General features: G+C 45.8%; 2 protein-coding genes across 4 annotated transcripts in view; one reads left to right on the top strand and one right to left on the bottom strand.

Annotated features, from left to right (window-relative positions):
- The window catches only part of LOC115458831 (E3 ubiquitin-protein ligase TRIM39-like), a 50,798-nt gene extending 44,482 nt beyond the window's left edge, over window positions 1-6,316 (bottom strand). For 2 of the 3 annotated variants that reach the window (XM_030188653.1, XM_030188654.1), the window contains exons 1-3: window positions 5,867-6,280; window positions 5,008-5,103; window positions 1,939-2,169 (exon numbers count right to left, since the gene is read on the bottom strand). In XM_030188653.1, coding sequence (XP_030044513.1) covers window positions 1,939-2,169; window positions 5,008-5,103; window positions 5,867-6,280 — 741 coding nt within the window. Of the gene's footprint in view, window positions 1-1,938; window positions 2,170-5,007; window positions 5,104-5,866 lie in introns of all 3 variants that reach the window. The other variant, XM_030188655.1, reaches the window with a different exon arrangement.
- Window positions 6,317-16,623: 10,307 nt separating this feature from the next.
- The window catches only part of LOC115458834 (E3 ubiquitin-protein ligase TRIM39-like), a 71,861-nt gene continuing 61,013 nt past the window's right edge, over window positions 16,624-27,471 (top strand). Inside the window, exons 1-3 of the mRNA XM_030188657.1 lie at window positions 16,624-17,037; window positions 19,509-19,604; window positions 20,672-20,902. Of these exons, the coding sequence (XP_030044517.1) occupies window positions 16,624-17,037; window positions 19,509-19,604; window positions 20,672-20,902 (741 nt within the window). The remainder of the gene's footprint in view (window positions 17,038-19,508; window positions 19,605-20,671; window positions 20,903-27,471) is intronic.

Raw genomic sequence — 27,471 nt, 5'->3', positions numbered from 1 at the left:
CCTTGCAGCGGGGGGCAGGCGGGAGGGCCGATCCGCCCCCAGTGCACGTCACTGGGAGCTGCATCGGCTCTGCTGCTTCCCTGCTTTCTCTGCCCCGGAACAGGAAGTAACCTGTTCCGGGGCAGAAAAGAGCAGGGAACCAGCGAGCCGACACCCCCCCAGCGCGTGCACCTGGGGCGGACCGTCCCACCGCCCCCCCCCCTTCCTACGCCACTGGAGGGAGTGACTGGGAGGTCCCTGGGTGAGAGGAAGCCCAGCCCAAGGGGAGAAATGCCTTGGTACTGAAGAGCGATGGGGGGGGGTGGGGAGGGATTAGAAGTAGATAAAGAAGAGTATTTGCCCTTTGGGGGGGGGGGGGTTCTTTGGTTGCCTCATGGCCCTTACCACTGATGAGTATAAAGTGTCTATAGAGGAAGGGTTGTACGAAGATGATGTTCATTATGAGGATTGACGATATTGAAATGATGTTATGTAGAGTTTGTGTTGTTCCAGGTAAACTTAGAGAAACCATTTGAAGGCAAGGGATTGATGGCTTTGGAGAGAGTATAATCTCATTAGTTTGGGATTATTAGGAGAGTAAGTCCCTGTAGAGAGTCACTGGAGGGAGAGACTGGGAGGTCTCTGGGTGGAAGGAAGCCCAGCCCAAGGAAAATAGTTTTGAAACAAAATGCAGAGAGAGAGTGCCCTTGTATTGAAGACTCACGGGGGGGGGGGGGGGGAGAGAGGAAGATTAGAAGGAGATAGTGTTTGCCCTTTAGGGGGGGGTCTTTGGTTGCCTGATGGTCCCCTACCTCTGACCTGGAGGAGCATCTCAATTAAGAGAAGTAGACCACTAGCTGTAAAAGGAGAGTTGTGGCTCAGCAAAGCACCAACTATGAAGAAGGAGAGCTATGGGTGGGTAGCGGAGAGACCCAGCCCAGGAGCAAGGGATGAGAGCCAGAGATTGTCTATCCAAGGATCAGGGTGGTGCCAACGCAAAGGGTCACCCTTCAGGGAGGGCAGGCCACATAGGATCTGGATCTATACAACCGAGAGGAGAACAGTCTTTTGGAGTCTTATTCTCGGGGATAGGCATGGACAGAAGCACTTTAGAAGTGTATATAGTCCTGCTGAAGAGCTTCTGCAAATAAATCCAGGAATACAGGAGTTCCCCTGGGGAATGCCAGAAGGATTGTGGTTTTAGAAGACTTCCATCCAGAGTTGAATAGTTCACACAGTTGGAAGTTTCTGTTTTGCAGAGTTGAAGGATAAACAGTTGAGTTTGCATGAACTGCTGACTCCCAAGTGCTCATTGAACTTACAAGATTATAACGTATTTATTAAGATTACGAATTTCACAGCCAGCCTTGTTCTGCACAGGTTAAGTACACTTGATTTTTTTTTTTTTTTTTTTTTGGGGGGGGGGGGGGATTTTCCTGGGAGAGAAGAGATTCATCCCACCTGCTAACCCTTATTTTACCATTTGGAGGCACCGAGCGCAAGGACAGTGAGGGTCTGACTGAGACTGCCCTTGGCGGAGGCTCCAACTGGGTCGAACCCCAAACCCAGAAATGCCCAGTACATTTGTAATCCCACGTTTGATACCTTTTCACTCAGTGAATCAAATATAGATCATTAAACATACATGACTTATGTGTAGAGCACATACAGCAATTTACACCTTCTTCAGAGCAGGAGGATTCGGCCATTTAACCCCCATGAAATTATTTTTTTCTCATGAAATTTTATTAGAATTTCAACGAGCAGAAACACAAAAAAAAATAGAATTAAAAAATAAACAATATTGAGCATTTGATGTACTAAGTGCAGCTGCTGGTTGCATAAGGGCTTTGAAAAATCAGCCCTCATTATTTTAAAATGTTTTGATCTGCTACTTGAATTCCTTGATTCCTCCTGGAAGATCTGTAATCTCCTTAGAAATATATTTGTTAATCTCACCTTCAGTAACTCGGTGGCCGGCTGCTGACTTTTCTCTTCTATCTCGGTAATCAGCTGCTTGAGGGCGAAGCTTTGCTGTTCTAGCTGGGTCATATTTTCCCTCATTCTCTGGAGAATCTTCTTCTCTTCCTCCTCCAGTCTCAAGAGAAAGATCTGCTTTTCCTTATTCAGAAACTGGTGCAACTCTTCAAACTCGGACTCAACTATCTGTCTTTTCCTCTTTGTCTCAGTCTGGATTAAACAAAGAGAGATAATTCTCAGTAACACTAGAGTGATTTTGTTGCACAGAGCTCTGGATTCAGATCTTTCAATGAACAAGAAATCTGTTTTGTTGTCAGCAGGGGCCAGTACAAGTGTAATGAGCACCCTAGATTAATCGAGACTTGTACCTTTTATGACCCAAACCCATATTCCAGACTTGCAGTGGCTCTATTAACCTCTTATCAATGATGGCTCTGGTACAGCACTTCCTCCTTTACCAGTGGCGACTTCAGCACAGGCTTCCTCCTCTCACAACCCAGCTTTCCTCTCTCACCATACTCAGAAGCATATCCTCCTTTCACAATCTCCTCCATCCCCTGCCCAGCAACTCCCCCTGTCCTCATGTGAACTGAACCCATCCCAGTACCACTGTTGTCCCCATATTGTTTCTAAGTGAGCAGAAGAGACGTCTCCCTCCTTTGCTATTCTTACCCCTTACCACGAGCAGCCTCCATTTCTCTCTTCCCCATCATCTACCCCCTGCATCTCCCCATTCCTCAGTATTCATTAGCATCTCGTTCTCCTCTCTCTTCTTCTAGTGTCTAGTCCCTGCTTCCTTCTCTTTCTTACCCCATAATCTGGCCCTGCCGTTTTGAACATTTTGTTGAGTGGTGGTTTTCCACTGATCTACCTTCTCTTCAATGGCAGCGCTTTGAGCACATTCAAAATGAGCCTGCAAATTGGTGGGAAAACATGGGATACAAATGCTACAAATAAATAAAATAAAATAAATAAATAAATAAAAATAAATGGTCACAGACCAGCACATCCTGATGTTATCTCAGAATGCCTGTGATTTGAATGTAGTTGCAGTGCTGCCACTAAAGAGAAGGTGGAGTGGTAGGAAGCTGTGGTTACGGGACCCTCACTTCACCCACTGGCTGTACACGATCTCCAGCTGACAGAGCTTGAAAATTTTATGTCTGCAATTCTCCCTTTCTAGTCTTGTTTTCCTGAAGCAGCGAGCTTTGGTGAAACAAGGTGCTCTTGTAGAAGATTGGGTTATTGAATACATTATTTGAATACAGGCAACGACCAGAGACAACTGAGAACAATGACCGAAAGGCTGTTATAAGTGTAGTGGTGAACAATTCGGAGGGGGGAGGGGGGTTATATAAAAAAATCCTTGCTTGCTCAGATTTGTTAGTTAGAATTGGATTGCAGATTTCTTTTTGTGAGTTTTGTCCTCACAGTCATTGTTTTCATTTAAAAGGGTTTTTTTGAGGAACCAATGATTTTTCTCTGTAGTGGGAGTTTTTTTCATTGGTTCTTTTTTTACCCTTTTTATTAATATTATATGGACCAATGATAATAATCTGCTCCAAAGACAGCTGAGGAGCAGCCAATACGGGAGCAACTATTCATAAAAGAATTGTCTCACTAGGAAGCTTTGAGGTCCGTCACTTTGATAACCACAATTTCATAATTGCACTGTGAGAGAAACGGCCCAAGTGCAAACTGGTTTTTGGAATTTGATGATATTTATTTCTACACTAGTAAAAAAGGCCCGTTTCTGTTTGAAAGGAAAGGGGCGCTAGCAAGGTTTTCCTCTGAGTGTGTATGTTTGAGAGAGTGACTGTGTCAGAGAGGCTTCTGTTCCTGCTGCTGTGCTTTCCCCGTGTTGTGCTGATTCGCTGCTCCCTGTATCGTAGCTCCGCCCCTCTCCCTTCTACTGGCCAATCTAGTGTGGGTTGTGTGACGTCACTATTATCTACTCCAACTCCAGACCACCTCCAAGGGATCCACGGTTCCAGGCAGCCTCAGAATGTTGGAGGTGAGAATTATTATATAGGACTAGTAAAAATGGCCCTAGCAAGGTTTTCCTCTGAGTGTGTATGTTTGAGAGAGTGTATGTGAGAGTGACTGTGTGAGAGAGGCTTCTGTTCCTGCTGCTGTGCATTCCCCGTGTTGTGCTGATTCGCTGCTCCCTGTATCGTGGCTCCGCCCCTCTCCCTTCTACTGGCCAATCTGGTGTGGGTTGTGTGACATCACTATTATCTACTCCAACCAGGGTTGCCAGATGGGCGGTTTTCCCGCCCAACTGGGCGGTTTTCCGCAACCCGCCGCGGGAAACTTTTGCCCGTGGTGGGTTGCGGTTTTTTGGGCTTGTTTTTTTTTCTGTGCGGCGTTTTGGGCGGTTTTTCGGCCGGCGGGGGTGGGGCTAATGGCGACAGAGGCGGGGTTTGGTGATGTATTGGGCGGGCAATGTGACGTATTGGGCGGGGCTGTGCCGGTGGGGGCGGGGCTGATGACGAAGGGACGGGGGGTGATGACGGAAGGGGCGGGGGTGATGACGTCGGGGGTGGGGTGTGTGCGGTTTTTGGGCTGTTTTGGGTGGGAATTTTTTTTTTTTATATAGCAACACTGACTCCAACATGATCCACAGTTCCAGGCAGCCTCAGAATGTTGGAGGTGAGAATTATTATATAGGATATGGGAAGCTTTCAAACAAATTAAAAAGCTGTCAAGTAGAAAAAGCAAAGAAACAAAAAACTTTTGTTCTTCACCTTTTAAGGCACTGGGCTGAAAAAGGGCACAGGGTGTGAGAAGGGGGAGGGAGAAGAGAGAACGGAGATGCTGGATGGGGGGAGGGGGGCCAGAGACCCAAGCACCGGCCCTGCATACAGATTCAGAATCTGCCTGTTTTCAGCCAATAAGGAAGCAATACTTATAGTATTGGTTCCTTATTGGCTGAAAACATACTATTAGTAATGAGGCTGATTGAATTCTCTTATTCAGGTGATTAAGGGGATTGATGTAGCGAGAAGAGCAAAAATCCTACAGAAACTGGCTCAGAAGGACACCCACCCTCAGCTCTTCAGCCTTCTTCTCTTCAGTCGACTGAAAGTTCAGAAGATCTTCCAGATCCTTTCTCAGAGGCTCCAGGTGCACTTTAAGCTTTTCCTGTGAATATTAAAACATCCTTGATTAGCATGTAATTATTTTTATAACCACAATTTCAAACTCAACAGTAGATATGAGACATTCCTTCCACTTTAGATCATTTCTTTAAGATAATTGAATTCTGAAGGGTCAATATTCAAAGTGATATAACCAGGCAAGGTAGGTTTCTCCCTAGTTAAATTGTGCTGAACTGGCCATGAGCCAGTATTCAGAAGCCCTTAATCGGATTTTGCCACTGAATTTTGGCAGAGACCTCCACAGCTCTGTCCAAGCAGAGGAGGGTGATTCAGGACCAGAGTCAGAGTGGAACTAGGAGATATATGGGTACCAGTGATATTCAGTTCTAGTGACAGATATGGAGTGGAGGAGTAGCCTAATAGTTAGTGCAGTGGACTTTGATCTTGGGGAACTGGGTTTGATTCCCACTGGAGCTCCTTCTGGGCAAGTCACTTAACCCTCTATTGCACCAGGTACAGGTAGCTGTAAAAGGCAGTATATCATCCCATTCCTTTTCACCCCTAATCAGGCAAACTGCACTATGCACAAGGTGCCCTAACTTTACCTGTTTAGGTACTCGGGTACAGGAGTATTGGCAATACCTGTATTCCTTCCAGAAGCCACAACTCACAAGCTGAAAACTGCCCAGTGAATGTATATGGAAAATGCACAAATAGCAGCCAGGGTTCAAGTTTTGATGATTGATCTTACTGCTCAAGTTTCAAACTGTGCTAAATCAACTCCTAATTTCATTAAATACACACACCTTGTATTCCTGCAGAGCCTCCTCTATGGGGATCACGGTGTGAGATCTGTGATCCTGGGATTTGTCACACACCAAACAGATTGCTTTCTGATCCTCTTGACAAAACAACTTAAGCTTCTCTTCATGCTTCTCGCACAGATTTTCCTCTTGGGGTGTCACTGAACAGTGACTGAGCTTTTTCACCATTTCTGTAATATTTACCAGCTGCCTGTTTGGTCTGAGGTTCCTCTGCTGAGATGTTTCCCTGCACTGGGGACAGGGGAAGTCTGTGTCTCTCCCCTCCCAGCTCTGAGTGATACAGGAGCGGCAGAAGTTGTGTCCACAGTCCGTAGTTACTGGATCTGTGAAATAATCCAGACAGATAGAACAAGAAGCTTCATCTCGCAGACTCTCAACAGGGTTTGCATCAGCCATGATTCTTACAGGAAATGAGAGCAGGAATTTAGTTTCTGTTTCACATTTTAACTTGTATTTACTTTGAAAATAAGGGAGTGTCTCTCTGAGGTTGGACCTTTCAAGACACCAGGGCTGTGTGCTCTCTCTAAAGTTGCCATGCTGGCGAGAATACCACAACTGCCTGCAGGATTTCTGAGAAAGCCAAAAGGTTTTAAGTTTTTAGGTGCTGCTTTTTAGCCCTTGGTCATAGGTTGGGTGTTTTTTCGCTGCCCCCGTAGCCGCGTTTCAGCAGTCCCTGAGCTTCCCTCTCTCCTATTGGCGGCATCCATGAAATTTGATTTGGGCTGGACATCTTTTCTGAGTCACAGTGGTGGACTATGGTCCCCCCCACCCCCACCCCGTGGCCTGTGCCGCGCCCCGGCTGCAGCACGGAGACGGACACGGACAATGGGGCTCTGGTGGTGGGTCCTCACTCCCCTCCTGATCTGTTCTCAGAGTCGCACAAGAAAACGTGAGTCCAGGATGGAGGGAGGGGAGCAGATTGTAAGCTCTTTGAGCAGGGACTGTCTTTCTTCTATGTTTGTGCAGCGCTGCGTACGCCTTGTAGCGCTATAGAAATGCTAAATAGTAGTAGAAGCAGATATGAACTGCTGCTGGAGCACAGAAGTAGTGAAGAGGGTCTGGAGGAATAGGTGGTGATGTGCATGGCAGGAGGGCGCCCCATTTACCTCCCCTCCCACCACTGAAAAAAGGGACCTATTTGTCGCTGTTGTTCTCTTTATTAACCATCTGCACTTAGAAGAACATTGAAAGACGGTGCGTTCGGTGTTCTAACTTCTCCATGGCAGCGCTGTGTATGTTGGACAGGGTTGCCAGGTGGAAAATTTTTTCCCCACCCAAACCAGCCCAAAACCCGCCCAAAGTCAAACCCCGCCCCTGACACTCCCACCCCCGCCGTCATCAACCCCGCCTCCCCGTCATCGGCCCCACCCAAAATGTCACTAACCCTGCCCAAAACGCCACTAGCCCCGCCCCCATGGCCCGAAAAACCACTTAAAAAACCGCTGAAAGACTCCAAAACAAGCCCAAAAAACTGCAACCTGCCGCGGGCAAAACTTACCCGCGGCGTGTCGCAGAAAACCGCCCAATTGGGCGGGAAAACCGCCCACCTGGCAACACTGATGTTGGATTTTGGGAGCTGTTTCTGATTGCCGACTTGAGCAAGGCGTCCGTGAGGTCCTAGTAACAGCCCGGTTCAGTTTCTGTTTCGAACGTTTTTAACTAGGTGTTTTGTGATGGGTAACGGGGGGGGGGGGGGGGGGGGGGGGGGGGGAATGTTCTTTCTGATATAGTAACATAGTAACATAGTAGATAACGGCAGAAAAAGACCTGCATGGTCCATCCAGTCTGCCCAACAAGACAACTCATATGTGTATACCTTACCTTGATTTGTACCTGCCTTATTCAGGGCACAGACCGTACAAGTCTGCCCAGCAGTATTTCCTGCCTCCCAACCACCAGTCCCGCCTCCCATCACTGGCTCTGGCACAGACCGTATAACCCCTCCACTTTCCTCGCCTCCCAACTACCAGTCCCGCCTCCCATCACCAGCTCTGGCACAGACCGTATAAGTCTGACCAGCACTATCCCCGCCTCTCAACCACCAATCCCGCCTCCCATCATCGGCTCTGGCACAGACCGTATAAGTCTGCCCTCCACTTTCCTCGCCTCCCAACTACCAGTCCCGCCTCCCATCACCAGCTCTGGCACAGACCGTATAAGTCTGCCCAGCAGTATTTCCCGCCTCCCAACCACCAGTCCCGCCTCCCATCACCGGCTCTGGCACAGACCGTATAACCCCTCCACTTTCCTCGCCTCCCAACTACCAGTCCCGCCTCCCATCACCAGCTCTGGCACAGACCGTATAAGTCTGACCAGCACTATCCCCGCCTCTCAACCACCAATCCCGCCTCCCATCATCGGCTCTGGCACAGACCGTATAAGTCTGCCCTCCACTTTCTTCGCCTCCCAACCACCAACCCCTCTTCCGGTGCGGTCGGTGTTCTAACTTCTTCTCTTCTCCATGGCAGCGCTGTCATGCTGTGTTGGATTTTGGGAGCTGTTTCTGATTGTCGACTTGAGCAAGGCGTCCGTGAGGTCCTAGTAACAGCCCGGTTCAGTTTCTGTTTCGAACGTTTTTAACTAGGTGTTTTGTGATGGGTAACGGGGGGGGGGGGGGGATGTTCTTTCTGATATGTTTATTGTGCTTGATCTACCACCTCTTCTTTAACAGTAAAACTAAGGCGCCGTACAATTTAACCTCCCCCCCCCCCCCCCCCCCACACACACACACATTGAATGAACAGAAGACATTATCAACAAGAAAGCAGACAAATAAAAAAAAAACACCTGGCATTTAAAATGAAAAATACGTAACCTCACCATCAGATTGGCCTCGGCTGAAGATGTGCGATTAATGTACTTGAGTTATGGTCATATCAACATATTTAACGTTAGTACATAAGTATTGCCATACTGGGCAAGACCAAAGGTCCATCGAGCCCAGCATCCTGTTTCCAACAGTGGCCAATCCAGGTCACAAATACCTGGCAAGATCCCAAAAAAGTACAAAACATTTTATACTGCTTTTCCCCAAGTCCATTTAATAACGGTCTATGGACTTTTCCTTTAGGACTCCTTTTTAAAACTCTGTTAAGCTAGCCACCTTTACCACATTTTTGGTGATTTTGGAGGGCTCACTGTACAGTATGAGGGGGTAATGGTTAGATGCGTACCTGGTGCCCCATTGTTCTACTGGGATGTCTGGCCAGTCTACTACGAATGTTGGCCCCCCTATACATCCCAACAATGTGTAGGAAATAGCCATTTTCAAATAAAAAAGATAGTCTTTTTCTGGTTTAAAAATGGCCATTTTCACTTCTAGATAATCAATAGAAATAAAACAAAATAAAACATGGAAAAGAAAATAAGATGATACCTTTTTTATTGGACATAACTTAATACATTTCTTGATTAGCTTTCGAAGCAGGGGCGTAGCCACGGGCGGGCCTAGACGGGCCCAGGCCCAGCCACTTTGCCTCCAGGCCCGCCCAGCCAATGTCCGCCCCGGAGGGAGGGGAACCGCGGCGCCGCACTCACCAGCTGCCTACACTCATCGACGAGCAGACGATCCTCTTCTAGACTGCCACCAGCCAGTCTTAAAAAAAACCCCGAGTGACACGCCTCACGCGAGTCGCATCTGCTCTGCTGTGCAGCAAATCTCTTCGTCGCGTCAGCCCTCCAATCACTGTGTCCCGCCCTCTGACTTCCTATTTCCGTGAGGGCGGGACACAGTGATTGGAGGGCTGACGCGACGAAGAGATTTGCTGCACAGCAGAGCAGATGCGACTCGCGTGAGGCGTTTCACTCAGGGGTTTTTTTTTAAGGCTGGCTGGTGGCAGTCTAGAAGAGGGTCATCGTCTGCTCGTCGATGAGCTGGTAGGCAAGTCACAGGTGGGGACTGCGTCGGGCAGGGGGGCTCAGATCAGATGGGAGAAGGGGAGATGCTCCTGCTTTAAGAAATCCAAGGGCACTGTGAATATGAAATACAGCTCCCCTCCCCCTTCTGTGGCTAATTGAAGAATCTGAATGAAACAGGTGTATCTGATACGCTGACTGTTAACTTCACTGCTGCTTAAGAGATTCAGTTTGAAATAAATTCATTGAACATTCTTCAGCTGGTCTCCCTTCAGCATCAAGCCTTGTTCAAACAAAGGGATTTGCTTAATGTGCAGGGCTCACCCTTTTTAAGCACATTTTTCTCTTTGTAATTAAAAATCAGACACTCTTTGTGCTTCAGCCTGGTATGTTTGTGTGTAGGATGAACTAGAGGTGCTGAAGCTGTGCCTTTATCAGTTGACTATTATCGCTGTTCATCACCAACCCGTTTCCTCCCCTGCTCGAAACATATAAGATATGGGATAAAATCACTATATTTAAATGGTGTTCCATGAACCAGGTATGTGGTTTGTGTTAATGCAGGAGAGCTGTTGCACAGACTGTTTGCTTAGAAATCCATCATCAAGTGCACTCTAAGGCATTATTAAGGAGTATCCCAAGAAACACTACTCACACCTAGTGCCCACCCATATTAGCTCTGGGCCCACCCAAAATGCCAGGTCTGGCTACGCCACTGTTTCGAAGGTTGCCCTTCTTCGTCAGAGCATTTCAGTGACAGTCTAACAGGATGGGGGTGGATAGGTGAGACACGGTAGGTGTGCTTTCAGTAGGTGTGCCACAGGGTTCTGTCCTTAGACCACTCTCTATACTTCTTCCCTTGGTGCCCTGATCTCATCCCATGGTTTTCATTACCATCTTTACGCTAATGACTCTCAGATGTACATCTCCCACCCCTGAAATCTCAACCTTAATCCAAGACAAAATCTCTGCCTGCTTGTCTGACATTGCTGCCTGGATGTCTCAATGCCATCTCAAATTAAACATGGCTAAAACTGAACTTCTCATTTTTCCCCCTAAACCCTCCTCTCCTCTTCCCCCATTCTCTATCTCTGTTAATGGCTCTTATATCCTTCCTGTCTCCTCAGCTCGTAACCTTGGAGTCGTCTTCGACTGTTCTCTCTCCTTCTCTGCTCATATTCAACAAATCGCCAAAACCTGTCGCTTCTTTATCTTCAACATTAGCAAAATTCGCCCCTTCCTTTCTGAACACGCCACCAAAACCCTTATTCACACCCTTGTTACTTCTCGCTTGGACTATTGCAATTTACTTCTCACTGGTCTTCCGCTCAATCATCTTTCTCCTCTCCAATCTGTCCAGAATTCTGCAGCTTGACTTATTTTCCGCCAGAATCGTTATGCCCACACTAGCCCACTTCTCAAGTCACTTCACTGGCTCCCTGTCCGCTACCGTATACCTTTAAATGCATCCACTCTATGACCCCTCACTACCTCTCCTCTCTCATTTCTCCCTACATTCCTCCCCGTGAACTCCGCTCTCTGAGCAAGTCTCTCTTGTCGTCCCCCTTCTCCTCCACCGCTAACTCTAGACTTCGTTCCTTTCATCTTGCTGCACCTTGTGCCTGGAACCGTCTTCCCAAGCCCATACGTCTAGCTCCATCTCTACCTGTTTTTAAATCTATGCTGAAGGCTCACCTTTTCACTGCTGCCTTTGGCTCCTAGCCACTACCCATTTGTCCTCTTTACCCTGTAATTCCCTTGCCCGTAATGTCTTGTCTGTCTGTTTTACCTAGATTGTAAGCTCCTTGAGCAGGGACTGTCTCTCTATGTCAAATGTTCAGCACTGCGTGCGTCTGGTAGCGCTATATAAATGCTATTAGTAGTAGTAGTAGTACATTCTCTGGCAACGTTGAAAACAGTATTTAAGCATATCATTAAACTTCATGTAAAAAAGGACTTGTTTATGAACTGAAATCACTTGTTCTGGGCTTATTTCTTTAAGCAAAACGCCCTTGTTTTTTCACCACTGCCTAGTAACACTTACGACAAAGGCCAATGGTCTGACCAAATTTATTTACACCCGGAACTGGAAGCGATCTACTTGCATTAGCTAAAGACTTGTTTTAAGTGTGTTCTACAGATTGACAGTTCATTAGCAAGTCTGCAGTTTTGGCAGGCACCAGCTTAAGTGGGAGGATTCTGTACTTGAAACTAATTTTATAGCTGTCGGTCACACTTTAAACAAAAATCACAGATCACTTAAGTCACAGAAAATTGTTTGCTTTTAAATATCGACTCCACTCCTGATCACAACATTTGCTCTGCCAAAACGCCGAAGAGAAAACTGCTGCAAGTGTCCGGCCTGGAAGGTTCCCGAGAGCGAGGAAAGTGACTCTAATTTCAGCCTCGTTTGCCTGCGCCACCCTGGGGGGGGGGGGTTAAAACTTTTTTATTACCTCCATCCGGCCGCGCCCGGCTGGAGGGGGGGCATGGGAGCGAGGAGAATCACTGGGTATGGGTGGCAGGGCAGAGAAGAGAATCGCTGGGTATGGGTGGCTGGAGGGGGGCAGAGAAGAGAATCACTGGGTAGGGATGGCTGGAGGGAGAGTAGGGGAGAGAAGAGAATCACTGGGTAGGGGTGGCTGGAGGGGGGGTGGGGAGAGAAGAGAATTGCTAGGTATGGATGGATAGAGGGGGGCAGCGGAGAGAAGAGAATCGCTGATATTGGTGGATGGAAGGAGGGCAGGGGAGAGGAGGGTTGCTGGACATGGGTGAAGGGAGGGCAGGGGAGAGGGGAGGGTTGCTGGATATGGGTGGAGGAGAGGGAAGGGAGAGAAGGAATGCTGGACATGGATGGAAGGGAGGGAAGAGTGAGGAAGGAGATGAGGGAAAAGGAAGAGAGGAGAAAAACTGCACATGGATGAAGAAAATAGGCAGAAGCTGGATCCACTGGATGGTCAAGTCTGTGGAGGACCCAGCTTTTACTTATGGATATAGGGCACGAAATGAAGAAGAAAGGTGGAAAGTAAAGAAATAAATGGAAAGGAAGCCCTGGAAACGGAGTTAAGAGGACAGATAGCAGCAGGAGTGGCCTAGTGGTTAGGGTGGTGGACTCTGGTCCTGGGGAGCTGAGTTAAATTCCCACTTCAGGCACAGGCAGCTCCTTGTGACTCTGGGCAAGTCACTTAACCCTCCATTGCCCCAGGTACAAATAAGTACCTGTATATAATATGTAAGCCACATTGAGCCTGCCATGAGTGGGAAAGCGTGAGGTACAAATGTAACAAAAATAAAAATACTGGGCCAGCATGATCAGAAAAACAAAGTCACCAGACAACAAAGGTAGAAAAGATCATTTTATTTTCATTATAGTGTTTGGAATATGTCCACTTTGAGAATCAGGTGCTCAACATTAAAAGTTTATATTTATTTACTTATTATTTATGGCATTTTATCCCACATTAAACATGAATTAGATTGGAACCTGGGATCATTTAATTTTTTTTTCCTGGAGTAATGCATTGCCCCCCCCCCCCCTCTCCCCGGCTATAGCCAGCTCTACAATTTGGGGGGGGTGAGTGCAGAGGTGGACCGGGGAGAGAGCCTGTTGTTAAACATTTACCAGCACACCAGTAAATTATCTATATTTATTCAATAAAGGACATTTTTTTAATTGGGTTTATAAAATAACAGGAGCAATTCACACCTCAGAAAAATACACATCAATCATCTGTGTAAAGCATATAACAGATACAACACCTTAAACCACTCATATCAACCCCTCATATTACACAAACCCACCTCCCCCTGCCCCAACCCCCTCCTTCTTTTATAAATCTAGCCCTACAGTGTCAGGTTGTGCAGACCATTTAACATATGGATCCTATATCCGATGATAGGTTATTGTAACCCTATGGGTTAAATTTTAAAAGATTACCTGGCTCATTCTGGATCTGGTGTAGAGATAGTGAGCAGTGCAGTGAAACTGAGTAGTCTGTGTGCATGGGCTGAGTGTTCCGCATGCTGATGGAACTCTCAGGAGACTGACAAACAGCTCAGGCTGGCAGTTGGGACGGAGCTGCATTGGTGAGAGCATGGTACTAGGAAAAGACTGGAAGAAAGTTGATGCTGGAGATCATCACCTGAAAGAAAAGGTGCCCACCGTTCAAGAGAGCCAGAGAGAGAAAACAAAGAGAGCAGCTAAGTGACTGAAACTATTTAAAAAAGTGTACATAAGAGAAAATAGTAAAGGAAACCTGAACAATAAGTGAGAGATAACTAAGAAGGGGGGAAAAGAGTAGAGAAAAACTTATATGTTGAGATCCTTGAAGGTCTCTGGAAATCTGAAAGACAGGAGAAAAGAAAGTTTAAAGAATCTAGTGTTTTGTAAAATTGAATGTACTTAAATGATTTATGTAACTAATATTTATACTTATCTGAAAATGCTCTCAATGTTTCTAGAGACTAGGCTGATTTGTGTTGCAAACCTGTGGTTGAAATACATATGTTAAATTTGCAGGTTGGTAAGATTTCATTAGCATTTAAATATAATTCAAATAATACAAAATATTTTCTTTTTATTGTTAAACTCCCTGGCTGGTGTTGAGTCATTTTGGGGAAACACTGTGACATATTTGGTACCATCATTGTAATACCTTGCTCTGCCACCAGGGGGTTTACATTATAATATGTCCATTACACATAGCCGTTAATTTCGACATCAGTTGTAAATAGTCCAGTCGGCGCCTCACTGTGCCCAATCCAGGAAGAGTCTGTTGCTTTCTTGCCGTAGCAAGAACTAGTTTGCTTGCCATAAACACCTGAGTGGCCAGCTGGTGTACATTTGGTTTCACTCCATATGGTTTAACATGAAGAAGACAGTGTTCTGCTTTCAAAGGACACAAAATTTTTATAAGACTGCAAACACATTTCAGTACTTGAGACCAATATATTTGGGCTTGAGGACATGTCCACCAAATATGGTACATATCCCCCACTGATCCATAGTTATGCCAACATAAGGCAGAACTTAAGTTAAACATTTTTGCCAAACGTTGGGGTGTGTAGTACCAGCTGTACAATATTTTATAACCATTCTCCACCAGCGCAGATGAGACTGAGACCCTGAGTAGGGATCGAAACACTTTCTCCCATTGAGCATGATCATATGAAACACCAAGAAGCCCTTCCCATTTAGAGGATTGACACTGAGAAATTAATGGGCTTAGACCCCTTCATTAAGTCTAGCATGGCCCTTTCCAGAACCTCACCTTCTCTTCTCCCTTATGGTCCAGAACCTCACACTGTCTTCATGTAACCTTCTCTGTGGACCAGCTCCTCAACTCTCTTCACCCCACCCCACATGGTCTTTCACCTCATCCTCACTTCACATCCCCCCTCCACGTATTCCAGACCCTCACCCTCTTTTCTTACCACTCCTTCTGTGCTCCAGCCTCTTATTCTCCCTCCTGTAGTGGGTGGGGAATGGAAGATGCAACGAATTGTGCTGCTATGCTGCTATGCTGCAGAAGTTTGGCAGCAACGGCAGTGGTTGAAAATATAAGTGAGATTAAATAAAAATGCCAACAACAATTAAGCATGACAACGTGGTTGCAGCAGGTTATATCCGCTCCGCTCTCCGGCTCCTTCCCCTCCCTCCCTCCCCTTCCTCCCGTATAGACCTCTGGTTGGGGGATGCCGCGATGATCAACAAGGTAAGAGGCCAACATATAGAGGCTCATACGTGGTCAGACCATGCCCTAGTCTGGCTACAACTCGATATTAGTGTGGAATCTGGGCCGCCCCCGAGATGGCGTTTAGATGATGCGCTTCTAGCGGATCTGGGGCATGTTTCTCAAATTGAAAAACAGATAAAGGAATATCTTGAATTTAATGACAATGGGGAGGTTTCTCCTGGAATATTGTGGGAGGGACTTAAGGTGGTAATGCGGGGCAATTTTATAGCGCTGGGGGCTCATGTAAAGAGGTGTCTGTCTCCACGCCGCAGCCAGGGCGAGGTGCAGCCAAGGCACAGGCCACATGGCGGAGCCATAATCAGGGGTGCTAGGGGGGCATAGCTACCACCACTGGCACTGTGGAGTGAGAGAGACAGAGAGTGACACAGAAAAGGCGCACAAATCAAATTTCATGGATGTCAGCTCCCTCGCCCTCCTATTGGTTCAATTAGGACCAATAGGAGAGAGGGAAGCTCAGGGACTGCTGCAGCTGCACAGATTAGCATCATTAGTAATTTGGAGAGAAAAGGGAGGAGGGAGATGGGTCGGTAATTAGAGGGACAAGTAGGGTCAAGTGAAGGCTTCTTAAGGAGAGGTGTGACCACAGCATGTTTAAAGGCAGTAGGGACAGTTGCAGTGGCTAAAGGAGGTATGCGGGGAAGCCGTCGTACCGCTAAACTGTTGGTGGCCATGCTTCCTCTCGTGAAGAGGAGGCCTCAGATTTTGAATCAGCTCATTCAGATGAAGACGCTGTAATAAGTAAAGACGCTCAATTTACCAAAGTGCTTCGGGACCTCCGCAAAGATTTAGCTCGCATGAATTCCGACATTGAGAATTTGCGAGGAGAGTTTAAGGAAATTGGTCACCGTGTGCAGCACTTCTTAAAACGTGGCTAAGGAGGCAGCGAAAAAGCACCCAACCCGCAGCCAAGGGCTAAAAAGCGCCCAAAACCCACAGGCGGTTACGGGAAACAGCCCAATTGGCAACGTTAGAGACCGGAAGGAGGGCACACAGCCTTGCTGTCCTCAAATTACAGAAAGTCCCTGACAAAGGTCCTACCTCAGAGAGACACTCCCTTATTTTCAAAGCAAATACAAGTTATAATGTGAAACAGAAACTGAATTCCTGCTCTCATTTCCTGTAAGAATCATGGCTGCTGCAAACCCATCTGAGAGTCTGCGACATGAAGCTTCTTGTTCAATCTGTCTGGATTATTTCACAGATCCAGTAACTACAGACTGTGGACACAACTTCTGCCGCTCCTGTATCACTCAGAGCTGGGAGGGGAGAGACACAAACTTCCCTTGTCCCCAGTGCAGGGAAACATCTCAGCAGAGGAATCTCAGATCTAACAGGCAGCTGGCAAAAGTGATAGAAATGGTGAAAAAGCTCAGTCAGTGTTCAGTGAGACCCAAAGAGGAGAATCTGTGTGAGGAACATGAAGAGAAACTGAAGCTGCTTTGTGAAGAGGATCTGAGAGCAATCTGCCTTATTTGTAGAGAGTCCAGAGATCACAAATCTCACACCGTGATCCCCATAGAGGAGGCTGCGCAGGACTACAAGGTGTGTGTATTTAATGAAACTAAATGGAGTTGAATTAGCAGAGTTTAAAAACCTGAGCAGTAAGATCAATCATCAAAACTTGAACCATGGCTGCTGTCTATTTAGGCATCTTCCATATACATTCAGGGGTCAATGTGAGTTGTGGCTCCCAGAAGGAATACAGATATAGAGGAGTAGCCTAGTGGTTAGTGCAGCGGACTCTGATCCTGGTGAACTGGGCTTGATTCTCACTGCAGCTCCTTGCGACTCTGGGCAAGTCACTTAACCCTCCATTGCCCCAGGTAGAAAATAAGTACCTGTACTAAGTAAACTGCTTTGAAGGTAATTGCAAAAAACACTGAAAGGTGGTATATCAAGTCCCATTCCCTTTCCCTTACTCCATGCTATACCCAAGTACCTAAACAGGTAAAGTTTGGAGTTACCATCCTGCTTATAATCGAACGAGAAAAACGCCCAAGTTCCGACCTAAATCGGGAGATGGACGTTTATCTCACAAAAATGAATAAAGCGGTATAATCGAAAGCCGATTTTTGGACGTTTTCAACTGCACTCCGTCGCAGATGCGGACAAAGTTGATGGGGGCGTGTCAGAGGTGTGGCGAAGGCGGAACTGGGGCGTGGCTATCTGCCGAACAAAGATGGGCGCATTTCACCGATAATGGGAAAAAAGTATGCGTTTTTAGCTAGAATTTAGGACACTTTTCCTGGACCCTGATTTTTCACGAATAAGGCCCCAAAAAGTGCCCTAAATGACCAGATGACCACTGGAGGGAATCGGGGATGACCTCCCCTGACTCCCCAAGTGGTCACTAACCCCCTCCCACCACAAAAAAATGATGTTTCACAACTTTTTATTTTCACCCTCAAATGTCATACCCAGCTCCCTGGCAGCAGTATGCAGGTCACTGGAGGAGTTGTTAGGGGGTGCAGAGGGCTTCAGGCAGGTGGACCCAGGCCCATCCCCCCTACCTGTTACAATTGTGCTGCTTAATGCTTATTAGTCGTCCAACCCCCCCAAACCCACTGTACCCACATGTAGGTGCCCCCCTTCACCCCTTAGGGCTATAGTAATGGTGTAGACTTGTGGGCAGTGGGTTTTGAGGGGGATTTGGGGGGCTCACACACAAGGGAAGGGTGCTATGCACCTGGGAGCTCTTTTACCTGTTTTTTTGGTTTTGTAAAAGTGCCCCCTAGGGTGCCCGGTTGATGTCCTGGCATGTGAGGGGGACCAGTGCACTACGAATCCTGGCCCCTCCCACGAATAAATGTCTTGGATTTATTTGTTTTTGAGCTGGGCGCTTTCATTTTCCATTATCGCTGAAAAACAAAAACGCCCAGCTCACACATTGTTGAATAAAACATGGGCGTCTATTTTTTTCGAAAATATGGTTCGGTCCGCCCCTTCACGGACCCGTTCTCGGAGATAAACGCCCATGGAGATAGGCATTTTCGTTCAATTATGCCCCTCCATATGTCCAGTTTTACCGGGGCAACTGGGCGGGTTTTCCCAGCCTGCCCGTTTGTCCGGATTTCCAGACAAGCTGACGGGCGGTTGGGAGGGCCTAGTGGTGTCTACCACTCCCCTTACCTTACTATACTGCCCTGGTGGTCTAGTGACCTCTTTGGGGCAGGAAAGAGCCCCCTCTTTCCTGCCCCCAGCGCCTGCATGCTTTTTCTTTCTGACTCAGGTACCGGCGCAGATTCAAAATGGCCACCGAGAATTGAAGTCTTGCGAGGCCGCTTCAACTCTCGGTGGCCATTTTGAATCGGTGTCGGGACTGGAGTCAGAAAGGACTAGCATGCAGGTGCTGGGGGCAGGAAAGAAGGGGCTCTTTCCTGCCCTGAAGAGGTCACTAGACCACCAGGGCAGTATAGTAAGGTAAGGGGAGGGGAGGACACTCTTAGAGGTATGCAACGGGTGGCGGCAGGGGTGTGTGTGAGATGGGGCGGGGGCAGTATGTGATGGGGTGGGGTAGGGTGAGACGGGCAGGGGTGTGGTGGGGGCAGGCTGGGGGTGTGTTGGGGCGGGGCATGTGTCCTCTTTTTTGGAGGAGCAAATATGGTAACCCTAGTAACGTTAGAGCACCTTGTGCATTTTACCTGGTTATGGGGGAAAGGGAATGGGACTATATATTGCCTTTCTGTGCCTTTTACAACTCCAGTTCCATCTTCACGCTGCTCCTGAATCAGCCCTCCACTGCCTGGACATAGCTGTGGAGGTTTCTGCCAAAATTCAGGGGCAATGTCCAGTTAAGGGCTGCTGAATATTGGCTCATGGCCAGTTCAGCATGATGTAACCAGGCAGGAACCTACCCTGCCTGGTTATATCACTTTGAATATTGACCTCTCAGAATTCAATTATCTTAAAGAAATAATCTCAGGTTAAAGGAACATCTCACATTTACTGTTGAGTCTGAAATTGTGGTTATAGAAATAATCACATGCTAATCAAGGATGTTTTATTATTCACAGAAAAAGCTTAAAATGCACCTGAAGCATCTGAAAAAGAATCTGGAAGATCTGGAGAAGTTTAAATCTACTGAAGGGAAGAAAGCTGAAGAGCTGAAGGTGGGTGTCTGTGTCTCCTTCTGAGCCAGTTTCTGCAGGGTTTTTGTTCCTCTCACTACATGAATCCCCTGAATCACCTAAATAAGAGAATAATAGAATTCAATCTGCCTCATTACTTATAATATGGAAACTATTTTGGTTCCTTATTGGCTGAAAACAGGCAGATTCTGAATCTGTATGTGGAACAATGGAAAATTGTATTTATTGCAGAGAGGTAGTGTGGTGTGGCCTGTAAAATGGGAAAGGAGCACTGGGCTCAGGCTTGAGGGAGTGTAGACTGGGGATCTCTGGGGCTGTTGTGGTGCCAGGAAGGATGGCTGCAGGGCTGTGTTGCACTGGGGCCTGTTAGGGGGCAGGAATTGGAGCAGTAGCCTGGTCGTGAGAACTGAAAGGGTCTCTGGTGTAGGGAAGCAGAGCGAGAGGTAGACAGGAGCCTGCAAAAGAGAAAGAGAAAGTTCTAGGCCCACTGGGGAAAACATTGGCCTGATTCAGGGCCCTGCTGGGCTCCAAAGTGTGGCTCTTCTCTGGAAATACTGGAGTGAGCCTGGGAAACCAACTTAAGCATCAATGGGTCCAAAGTAGGAGCCCCGACAAACCCAGAATTGCATTGCTGCACTAGAAGAGAGAGGAGAAGAAGATGCTAATGAATACTGAGGAAGGGAGAGAATGGGGAGATGCAGGGAGTAGATGCTGGGGAAAGTGAAATGTAGGCTGCTTGTGGTAAGGGGTAAGAACAGGAAAGGAGGGAGACCCCTCTTCTGCTCACTTAGACACTATATGGGGACAACAGTGGTACTGGGATGGGTACAGTTCACATGGGAAGAGAGGCAGAGGGAGTTTTGGGCAGGGGATGGAGGAGATTATGAAAGGGGGTTAAGCTTCTGGGTATGGTGAGAGAGGAAGACTGGGAAAAGAGTGATTGGTGAGAGGAGGAAGGCTGTGCTGGAGTCACTATTGTTCAAGGAGGAAGTTCTGTACTAGAGCCACCACTGAGAGGAGGGTAATGGCGCCACTGCAACAAAATCACTCTAGTGTTACTGAGAATTATGTCTCTGTGTTTAATCCAGAGTGAGACACAGATCAAACGACAGAAAGTGGAGTCTGAGTTTGAGGAGTTACAACAGTTTCTGAATAAGGAGAAACAGATTATTCTCTCGAAACTGGAGGAGGAAGAGAAGAAGATTCTCCAGAGAATGAGGGAAAATGAGACCCAGCTAGAAGAGCAAAGTTCCTCCCTCATGCAGCTGATCTCCGAGATAGAGGAGAAGAGTCAGCAGCCTGCCATCAAGTTACTGAAGGTGAGATTAGCAAATCTATTTCTAAGGAAGTTACAGATCTGCCAGGAGGAATCAGGGAATTCAAGTAGCAGATCGGAAATAAGCAAATGTGGTAGCAAATAGTATATACTAGTATAAAAGGCTCGTTTTGGTAGGCAATGAAAAGGGCGCTAGCAAGGTAATCCCCCCCCCCCGCAGCGTCCTTCCTGTCTCCCCTGCCCCCCCCTGCAGCCACCAATCTGGTCTCAGGACCCCCTCCCCACCAACCCTCCTCGGCCCCTGCAGCCACGCATGTGCAGCGGCCCTCCTCTCTCCCCTGCTCCCCCTGCAGCCACCCATGTCCAGCGACTCTCCTCTCCCCCTGCCCCCCCCCCCCGCAGCCACCCATGTCCACCAACCCTCCTCTCCCCCTGCAGCTACCCATGTCCAGTGACCCTCCTCTCCCTTGCCCCCTGCAGCCACCCATGTCCAACAACCCTCCTCTCCTTTCCCCTTGCCCCCCCTGTAGCCACCCATGTCCAGCAACCCACCTATCTCCCCTGCCACCCCTGCAGCCACCCATGTCCAGTGACCCTCCTCTCCTCCTGCCCCCCTGCAGCGTCCCTTCTGTCTCCCCTGCCCTCCCCTGCAGCCACCCATCTGGTCTCAGGACCCCCTCCCCACTTCCCTCTTTCCTGCCCCCCCCCCCACAGCCATCCATGTCCAGCGACCCTCCCCTCCCCCTGCCCCCCTCCAGCCACCCATGTCCAGCGACCCTCCCCTCCCCCCTCGGCGCATCACCCAAACCCCTACCTCCCCCAGCGCATCACCCAAGCCCCTACCCCCCCCCCCCTCGGGCACATCAACCCCCTCGCCACCCGCAGCCGCCAATACTAACGCTGTCCGGCCGCTGCTGCGTCTCCTGTTGAGCAGCAGCGGCCGGTACAAAAAGAAAAAAGCCAAAAATAGATTTTAAACCTGAAACACGGCTCCGTAGACAGCCATCTGGCATTGGCTGTCATCTCTGCAGCCGCTCCTCCTCTCCCCTCTGACGTCGCTGCGCTCCTCCGGGGTCTTCCTGCAGGGGCAGTGACGTGGAGGGGAGAGGAGGAGCGGCTGCAGTTGTTACAAGAAATTCTACCCACTTCTCCAGCAATTAGTATGTTGGAAGAAACGATTTATTTTGGGGAAAATAGCTCGAGAGCAACTCGCTACTGTTTATAATTTAAGAGCAAGCGCTGTATTTATAAGTTTTAGGATATTAATTTCTCCACCAATCACCAAAGGTGATAATTGCAATAAATTAAATATATTAAGTATATATATTTAAGAACACAAAGAGACTATATTTTTAGCTTCAAAAAAATTGATTTAATATACAATTGCACACGAGAGGTAGGTTTTAAAAGGAATCTTTACAGGTAATCTGTGCGTAAAATAGAACAAAGTAGCAGGTAGATCAAAAGTTATGTTACTTACAAGTCCTTGTTACACAGTATGAACAGCATTAGGTAAGCACATGTTTTAGGAGCAAGGCATCAGCGGACCCCAAAGAGAGCAGCAGTTTCCAAGAGAGGCAGGTTTCCAGAGGAGGCAGGTTCCAAGAGAGGCAGGTTCCAAGAGGAGCAGGTTCCAAGAGAGCGAGCTGGGCTGTTTCCAGGCCTTTTATAATGTTAGCAGAGAAGCATGGTGTGTGCATGTCTTGGATATTTTGCAAGGCATTATGGTTAATGTAGTCTTATGTCTGCACACGACCCCTGAGTTGGTCTCATGTCTTATGACATCACGAGACTTAGTCTGGATTTTGCTGGCAAATGTCTTTTGATGTCCTGTTCAGTCTCTGGGGCAGATACACATTACAAGTCCTTCCTTTCTGCACATGTCTGGAAGCTGATGGGAGGGGCAGGTATACCTCTGATGACAGGCAAATGTCCTGTTTATGCTTCCTCTGAGTCCTTTGTTTTATTCAGGTGCCCACCTTAGTCCATCTTTTGTTAGGTGGGAGGGCAGAGGAAGCTCTTTTGTGTTTGTTAAGTGTGTGTAGTTAAAAAGGAATGGAGAGAGAGAGGCTTGAAATGAAACTATTCTCCAAAAGCTGCACAAACATATATCTTCAAAAGATACACAAATATATTGGTGTATATATAATCCAGCAAACATGCTACATATTTCAGTAATAAACTGATACCATTACATTCCCTCTCTTGGCTCCGAGTAAAAATAAATTTTTAATATATTGGAATGAGGAGCCATAAAATGAACTATAAAACCTAAAATTAAAAAAAAAACAACTCTAATCTAGTACAGTAGCATAATAGCAAAGGTACTGAACTGTTTACATGGGCATGTGTACTGGAAGAGGTGAATCTTTTAATAATGGACATTGAACAGACTGGGCCATGCAGGTATTTTCCTGCCGTCATCTACTATGTCACATCACTATGAATCTTGGAATATGTCCTTAGCTGGAATATGACTGTTATAAAGCAAAAAGACTCATCATTATTACTTTTGTTTACTCATGACTTACATTTAGGCTGCTAGGGTTAAGTTTTCTGTGGTCAGTTTCATTAGACTTCCATTCAGTCAGGTGGCAGAGTATGGCTTTGCTCTGGTTTAAAATAGGATTGCAAGTACACTTTATATGACTTCAGCCACACAAGCGTAATTTTGCTCTATTTCCAGAGACCACCTCTTTTTGTGTCACCTGCTCAGGGGCATAGGCTGCTCCCAAGTTTATGCCACAGGATATCTTACCCAGTATGCTAGCCAGATCAATAGCATGAGAGTGCACAATTGACCAATTTACCACCGCAATGGGGTGGAACAATCTATTCAGTCATATTTTCAGCATTTGACATTCCAAGGAAAAATATTCTATGAATGTTTCCTAACACTGTGAATGTTTCCCTATATTTTCTATTTCAGAGGCTAACTGAGGTATTCACATCAGTGATCTAATACATAAGCAAGAGTGTAAATGTGGAGCTATTATACTACTGTTTCATTAGAAACAAGAAAGACATATGTATGCAATTATAATAATTTCCTAGGTTACTATTACACACAAAACAATTATTCCTATCAATTCTATGCAATAATATTTACTTACTCATTAACCAAATAAACAAAAACAGAGTCATGGTATAGTGCCATGAACTACCTTTCAGAGAGAAACTTTTTATTTTTCAGAGAGAAACCTTTTATGGGTAATGAGTGTGGTAAAAGGTTACCATATCTATCTGCTTTAGCAGTGTTTAATGTAGCAAATTAATAGACAATACTCATGTGTTTAATATTGTAAAGAATTTAGAAAAGATATGTTAATTTTTCTTTGCACACAGCCAATATTTCATTCCAGAGAGAGCATTTTGCGCGTACTGGCTGTAATGCAGAATAAACTAAAAAGGTCAGAAACATTCCCTGTACTGATTGTACCTAATAGATCATGTAAAGAGAAACCTTCGCTCATATTTTCAAATATATAGCAATTAGTAGAACTTATTATACGTGAGCCATAGCTTGAATGATTCTTTTCTATAGCTTGCCTGCCAGTGAAAATGGTCTCTCTTTTTTTTTTCTTGGGCAAGGACATGGTACAATGTGAACTAATGGAAGGACTGTTAGTAGGGAGGGTCTATGAATGTCTGTTTATAGTTCTCTGGGCACCCCATAACATAGAACAAACATATAAACATGGAGACCACATGACAAACAAACAAAGAGCTCTATTAGGCCTTTAGGTCTCCGATCGTCTATTCCAGATCCAGGATTGAGCTTAACCTGCAAGTAGAACACAAAAGCAACGTACGCGGCATCCATCTTGGATTTGCCAAAGCATTTTCATTCATTTAGAACTAAGCAACAATTAGCAAAATTAATAAAGCACCAAAAAGCAGCACCTGCGGCATCCATCTGGATTACCACCGCAGTCTCATTCATTTAGAAATAAGCAACAATTAGCAAAATTATATATGGTTTTTATCTCAAGTAGAACAGCATAGATCCGTTTATTTTTAAAATATAAGTAGAACAGGATCGGATCTATTTATTTAGAAATATATCTGAGATAGCCATATATATATTAGTTACTAGCACCATTAAATCTTAGATTTAATCTTAGATTTACACTCGAACTCTGAAAAAGACAGAAAAACACATTATACATTAATTTAGCAGGTCACATGGCTCTCCGGTTCTGGTGGGGGAGGGGGGGATCCCTCTCTTGTTCACAGTTCCTTCCCATAATCTTATATCATTGTATGCGAGCAGCAGCGTGCAGTGCAGACAGGCTTTACTTTCTTAAGCTTTAGTTTCTTTTCTATAAAAATAAGCATATCTTGTTAATTCACATTAAAGCACAATATTAAGTTTCAGCTCCAGCGGGAGTTACCTATTATAAGGAGGCATTTTAAAACTTCTTACCCAGTATTTTACTTTCAACTCCAGTGGGAGTCACTCATCTGAAAAAAGACATTTCTAAATCCTTAAACAATATTATATCAAAAACAAATTACAACAGAAGCTATCACAGAGAGACATTTTAAATCTGACTTATTGCAAAGAGACATTACTAAATCTTAAATGTTCAAAAGAACAATAGAAGCTACATTTTAAATCAAGAGAACAATAAAAGCTACATTTAAAATTAAAAGAACAATAGAAGCTACATCTTTAATTCTTAACAGTGTTACAAAGGGTTAATAGCAAAAACATTTTCTATTTTCCTGTCCGCCCTATTTTTACAAATTAAGCACCTGGATTTCCCTGCCATCTGCAGAGTGGGTCATGCTGTGGAGAAGTCTAGTCCAGGCTGGATGCATCTCCTCATGTTTATTAGGAATTAAATTGCAGGAAGAGCTGACAGAATGTCAGTTTCTGGTCCAGCAGGACTTGCAGTTAAAAGTTTCTGTTTATCTGGCGGCAAATTTCTCTTTTTATTGTTAGCTATCTGCAATATCTGCAAGGCTACATGAGAGTTTAAAATGTCACATGCTTGCTTGTGGTTTTCAGTAGCTACATACTTAGGAGCTGATTTCTTTATTAGAGATTCCCTTCTATGGGAGCTTAGATCAGAATGCAGCCCAGTGTGCTGAGGAGCTGAATCATGAGCATTTAAATTAGACTGCAGAACAGGTTGTGCATATATGTGCTGAGGTTTTGGATGCTGTGAGGGGGCCTGGGAACTAGTGGTTCTAGTTGAACCTCCTGCTACGGGTGTGGACTGTGATACTGTTACCATAGCTGAAACAGGCATGGCTGTAGCTGTATTTGGGTCTGGAGGAGCACATGGGAGATCCGTAATGGCTGAAACCTGCAAGCGAGAATCCTGTAGCTTTTGTTTTAAGGTTTGTATCTCCCTGTGACAATGTGCATGCTCTTCACCTAGAGTGGGAGTCTGCAGTGATAACTCTCTGACTAAATGCTTCAAGTCTGGGACCTGGCTGGCTTGTATTTCTAAGGCTGAAATTTGGGTCTGCATCTGATTTTCTTGGGCTACCTGCTGTTGGACTTGCTGTTTAAGAGAATCTACTTGATAACTTAAGCAACTAGTCATTGTGATTAAGAACTCCTTTTCATTCTCTATCTGCATACATTCTCTCTCTTTGGCTAGTAATTTCTCATTCAATTCTGCATGTTCCCTTAAGGCTTTCTTATATATGGTCCACATTAACCAAAGACAGGCAGAATTCCTCTTGCTCCCTTCCTTAATTGAATATAAATCACATTTTGTTTCAATATCAGAGGGGATGGAAATATCGTCAGTTACATTATGGGTCCAAGGATTAGGGCCAGAGGATTCTACGCATTGCTTAGGCAAAGTGGGGTTATCTATGTCCTCCTCAAAAGAAACTGCAAAATTGTTTTTTATTTTATGCCAGAGCATGCCTAAAGATTTGATTATGAAATACATAAAGTACATGAGTGCATAAGTACCTAAACAAGACCAAACATCCATCCAGCACAGCATTCTGAATACCTGAAAACCTTATCAGTTTATCAATCGGAAATTTAATTAATGAAACCTGATACTCAGTTCTCTATAAAGCAGCAAAATACAAAAATATAATTTACCTATTTACCTCATTCTACTCACAAAGAATACCTGCCCACGTTCTGCACCAATTAATATGTTACAAGAAATTCTACCCACTTCTCCAGCAATTAGTATGTTGGAAGAAACGATTTATTTTGGGGAAAATAGCTCGAGAGCAACTCGCTACTGTTTATAATTTAAGAGCAAGCGCTGTATTTATAAGTTTTAGGATATTAATTTCTCCACCAATCACCAAAGGTGATAATTGCAATAAATTAAATATATTAAGTATATATATTTAAGAACACAAAGAGACCATATTTTTAGCTTCAAAAAAATTGATTTAATATACAATTGCACACGAGAGGTAGGTTTTAAAAGGAATCTTTACAGGTAATCTGTGCGTAAAATAGAACAAAGTAGCAGGTAGATCAAAAGTTATGTTACTTACAAGTCCTTGTTACACAGTATGAACAGCATTAGGTAAGCACATGTTTTAGGAGCAAGGCATCAGCGGACCCCAAAGAGAGCAGCAGTTTCCAAGAGAGGCAGGTTTCCAGAGGAGGCAGGTTCC

The sequence above is a fragment of the Microcaecilia unicolor genome, unplaced genomic scaffold, assembly GCF_901765095.1.
Source record: "Microcaecilia unicolor unplaced genomic scaffold, aMicUni1.1, whole genome shotgun sequence".
Lineage (NCBI taxonomy): Eukaryota > Metazoa > Chordata > Amphibia > Gymnophiona > Siphonopidae > Microcaecilia > Microcaecilia unicolor.
Note: the sequence above shows the minus strand (reverse complement) of the source record. Positions and strands in the feature narration are given on the sequence as shown.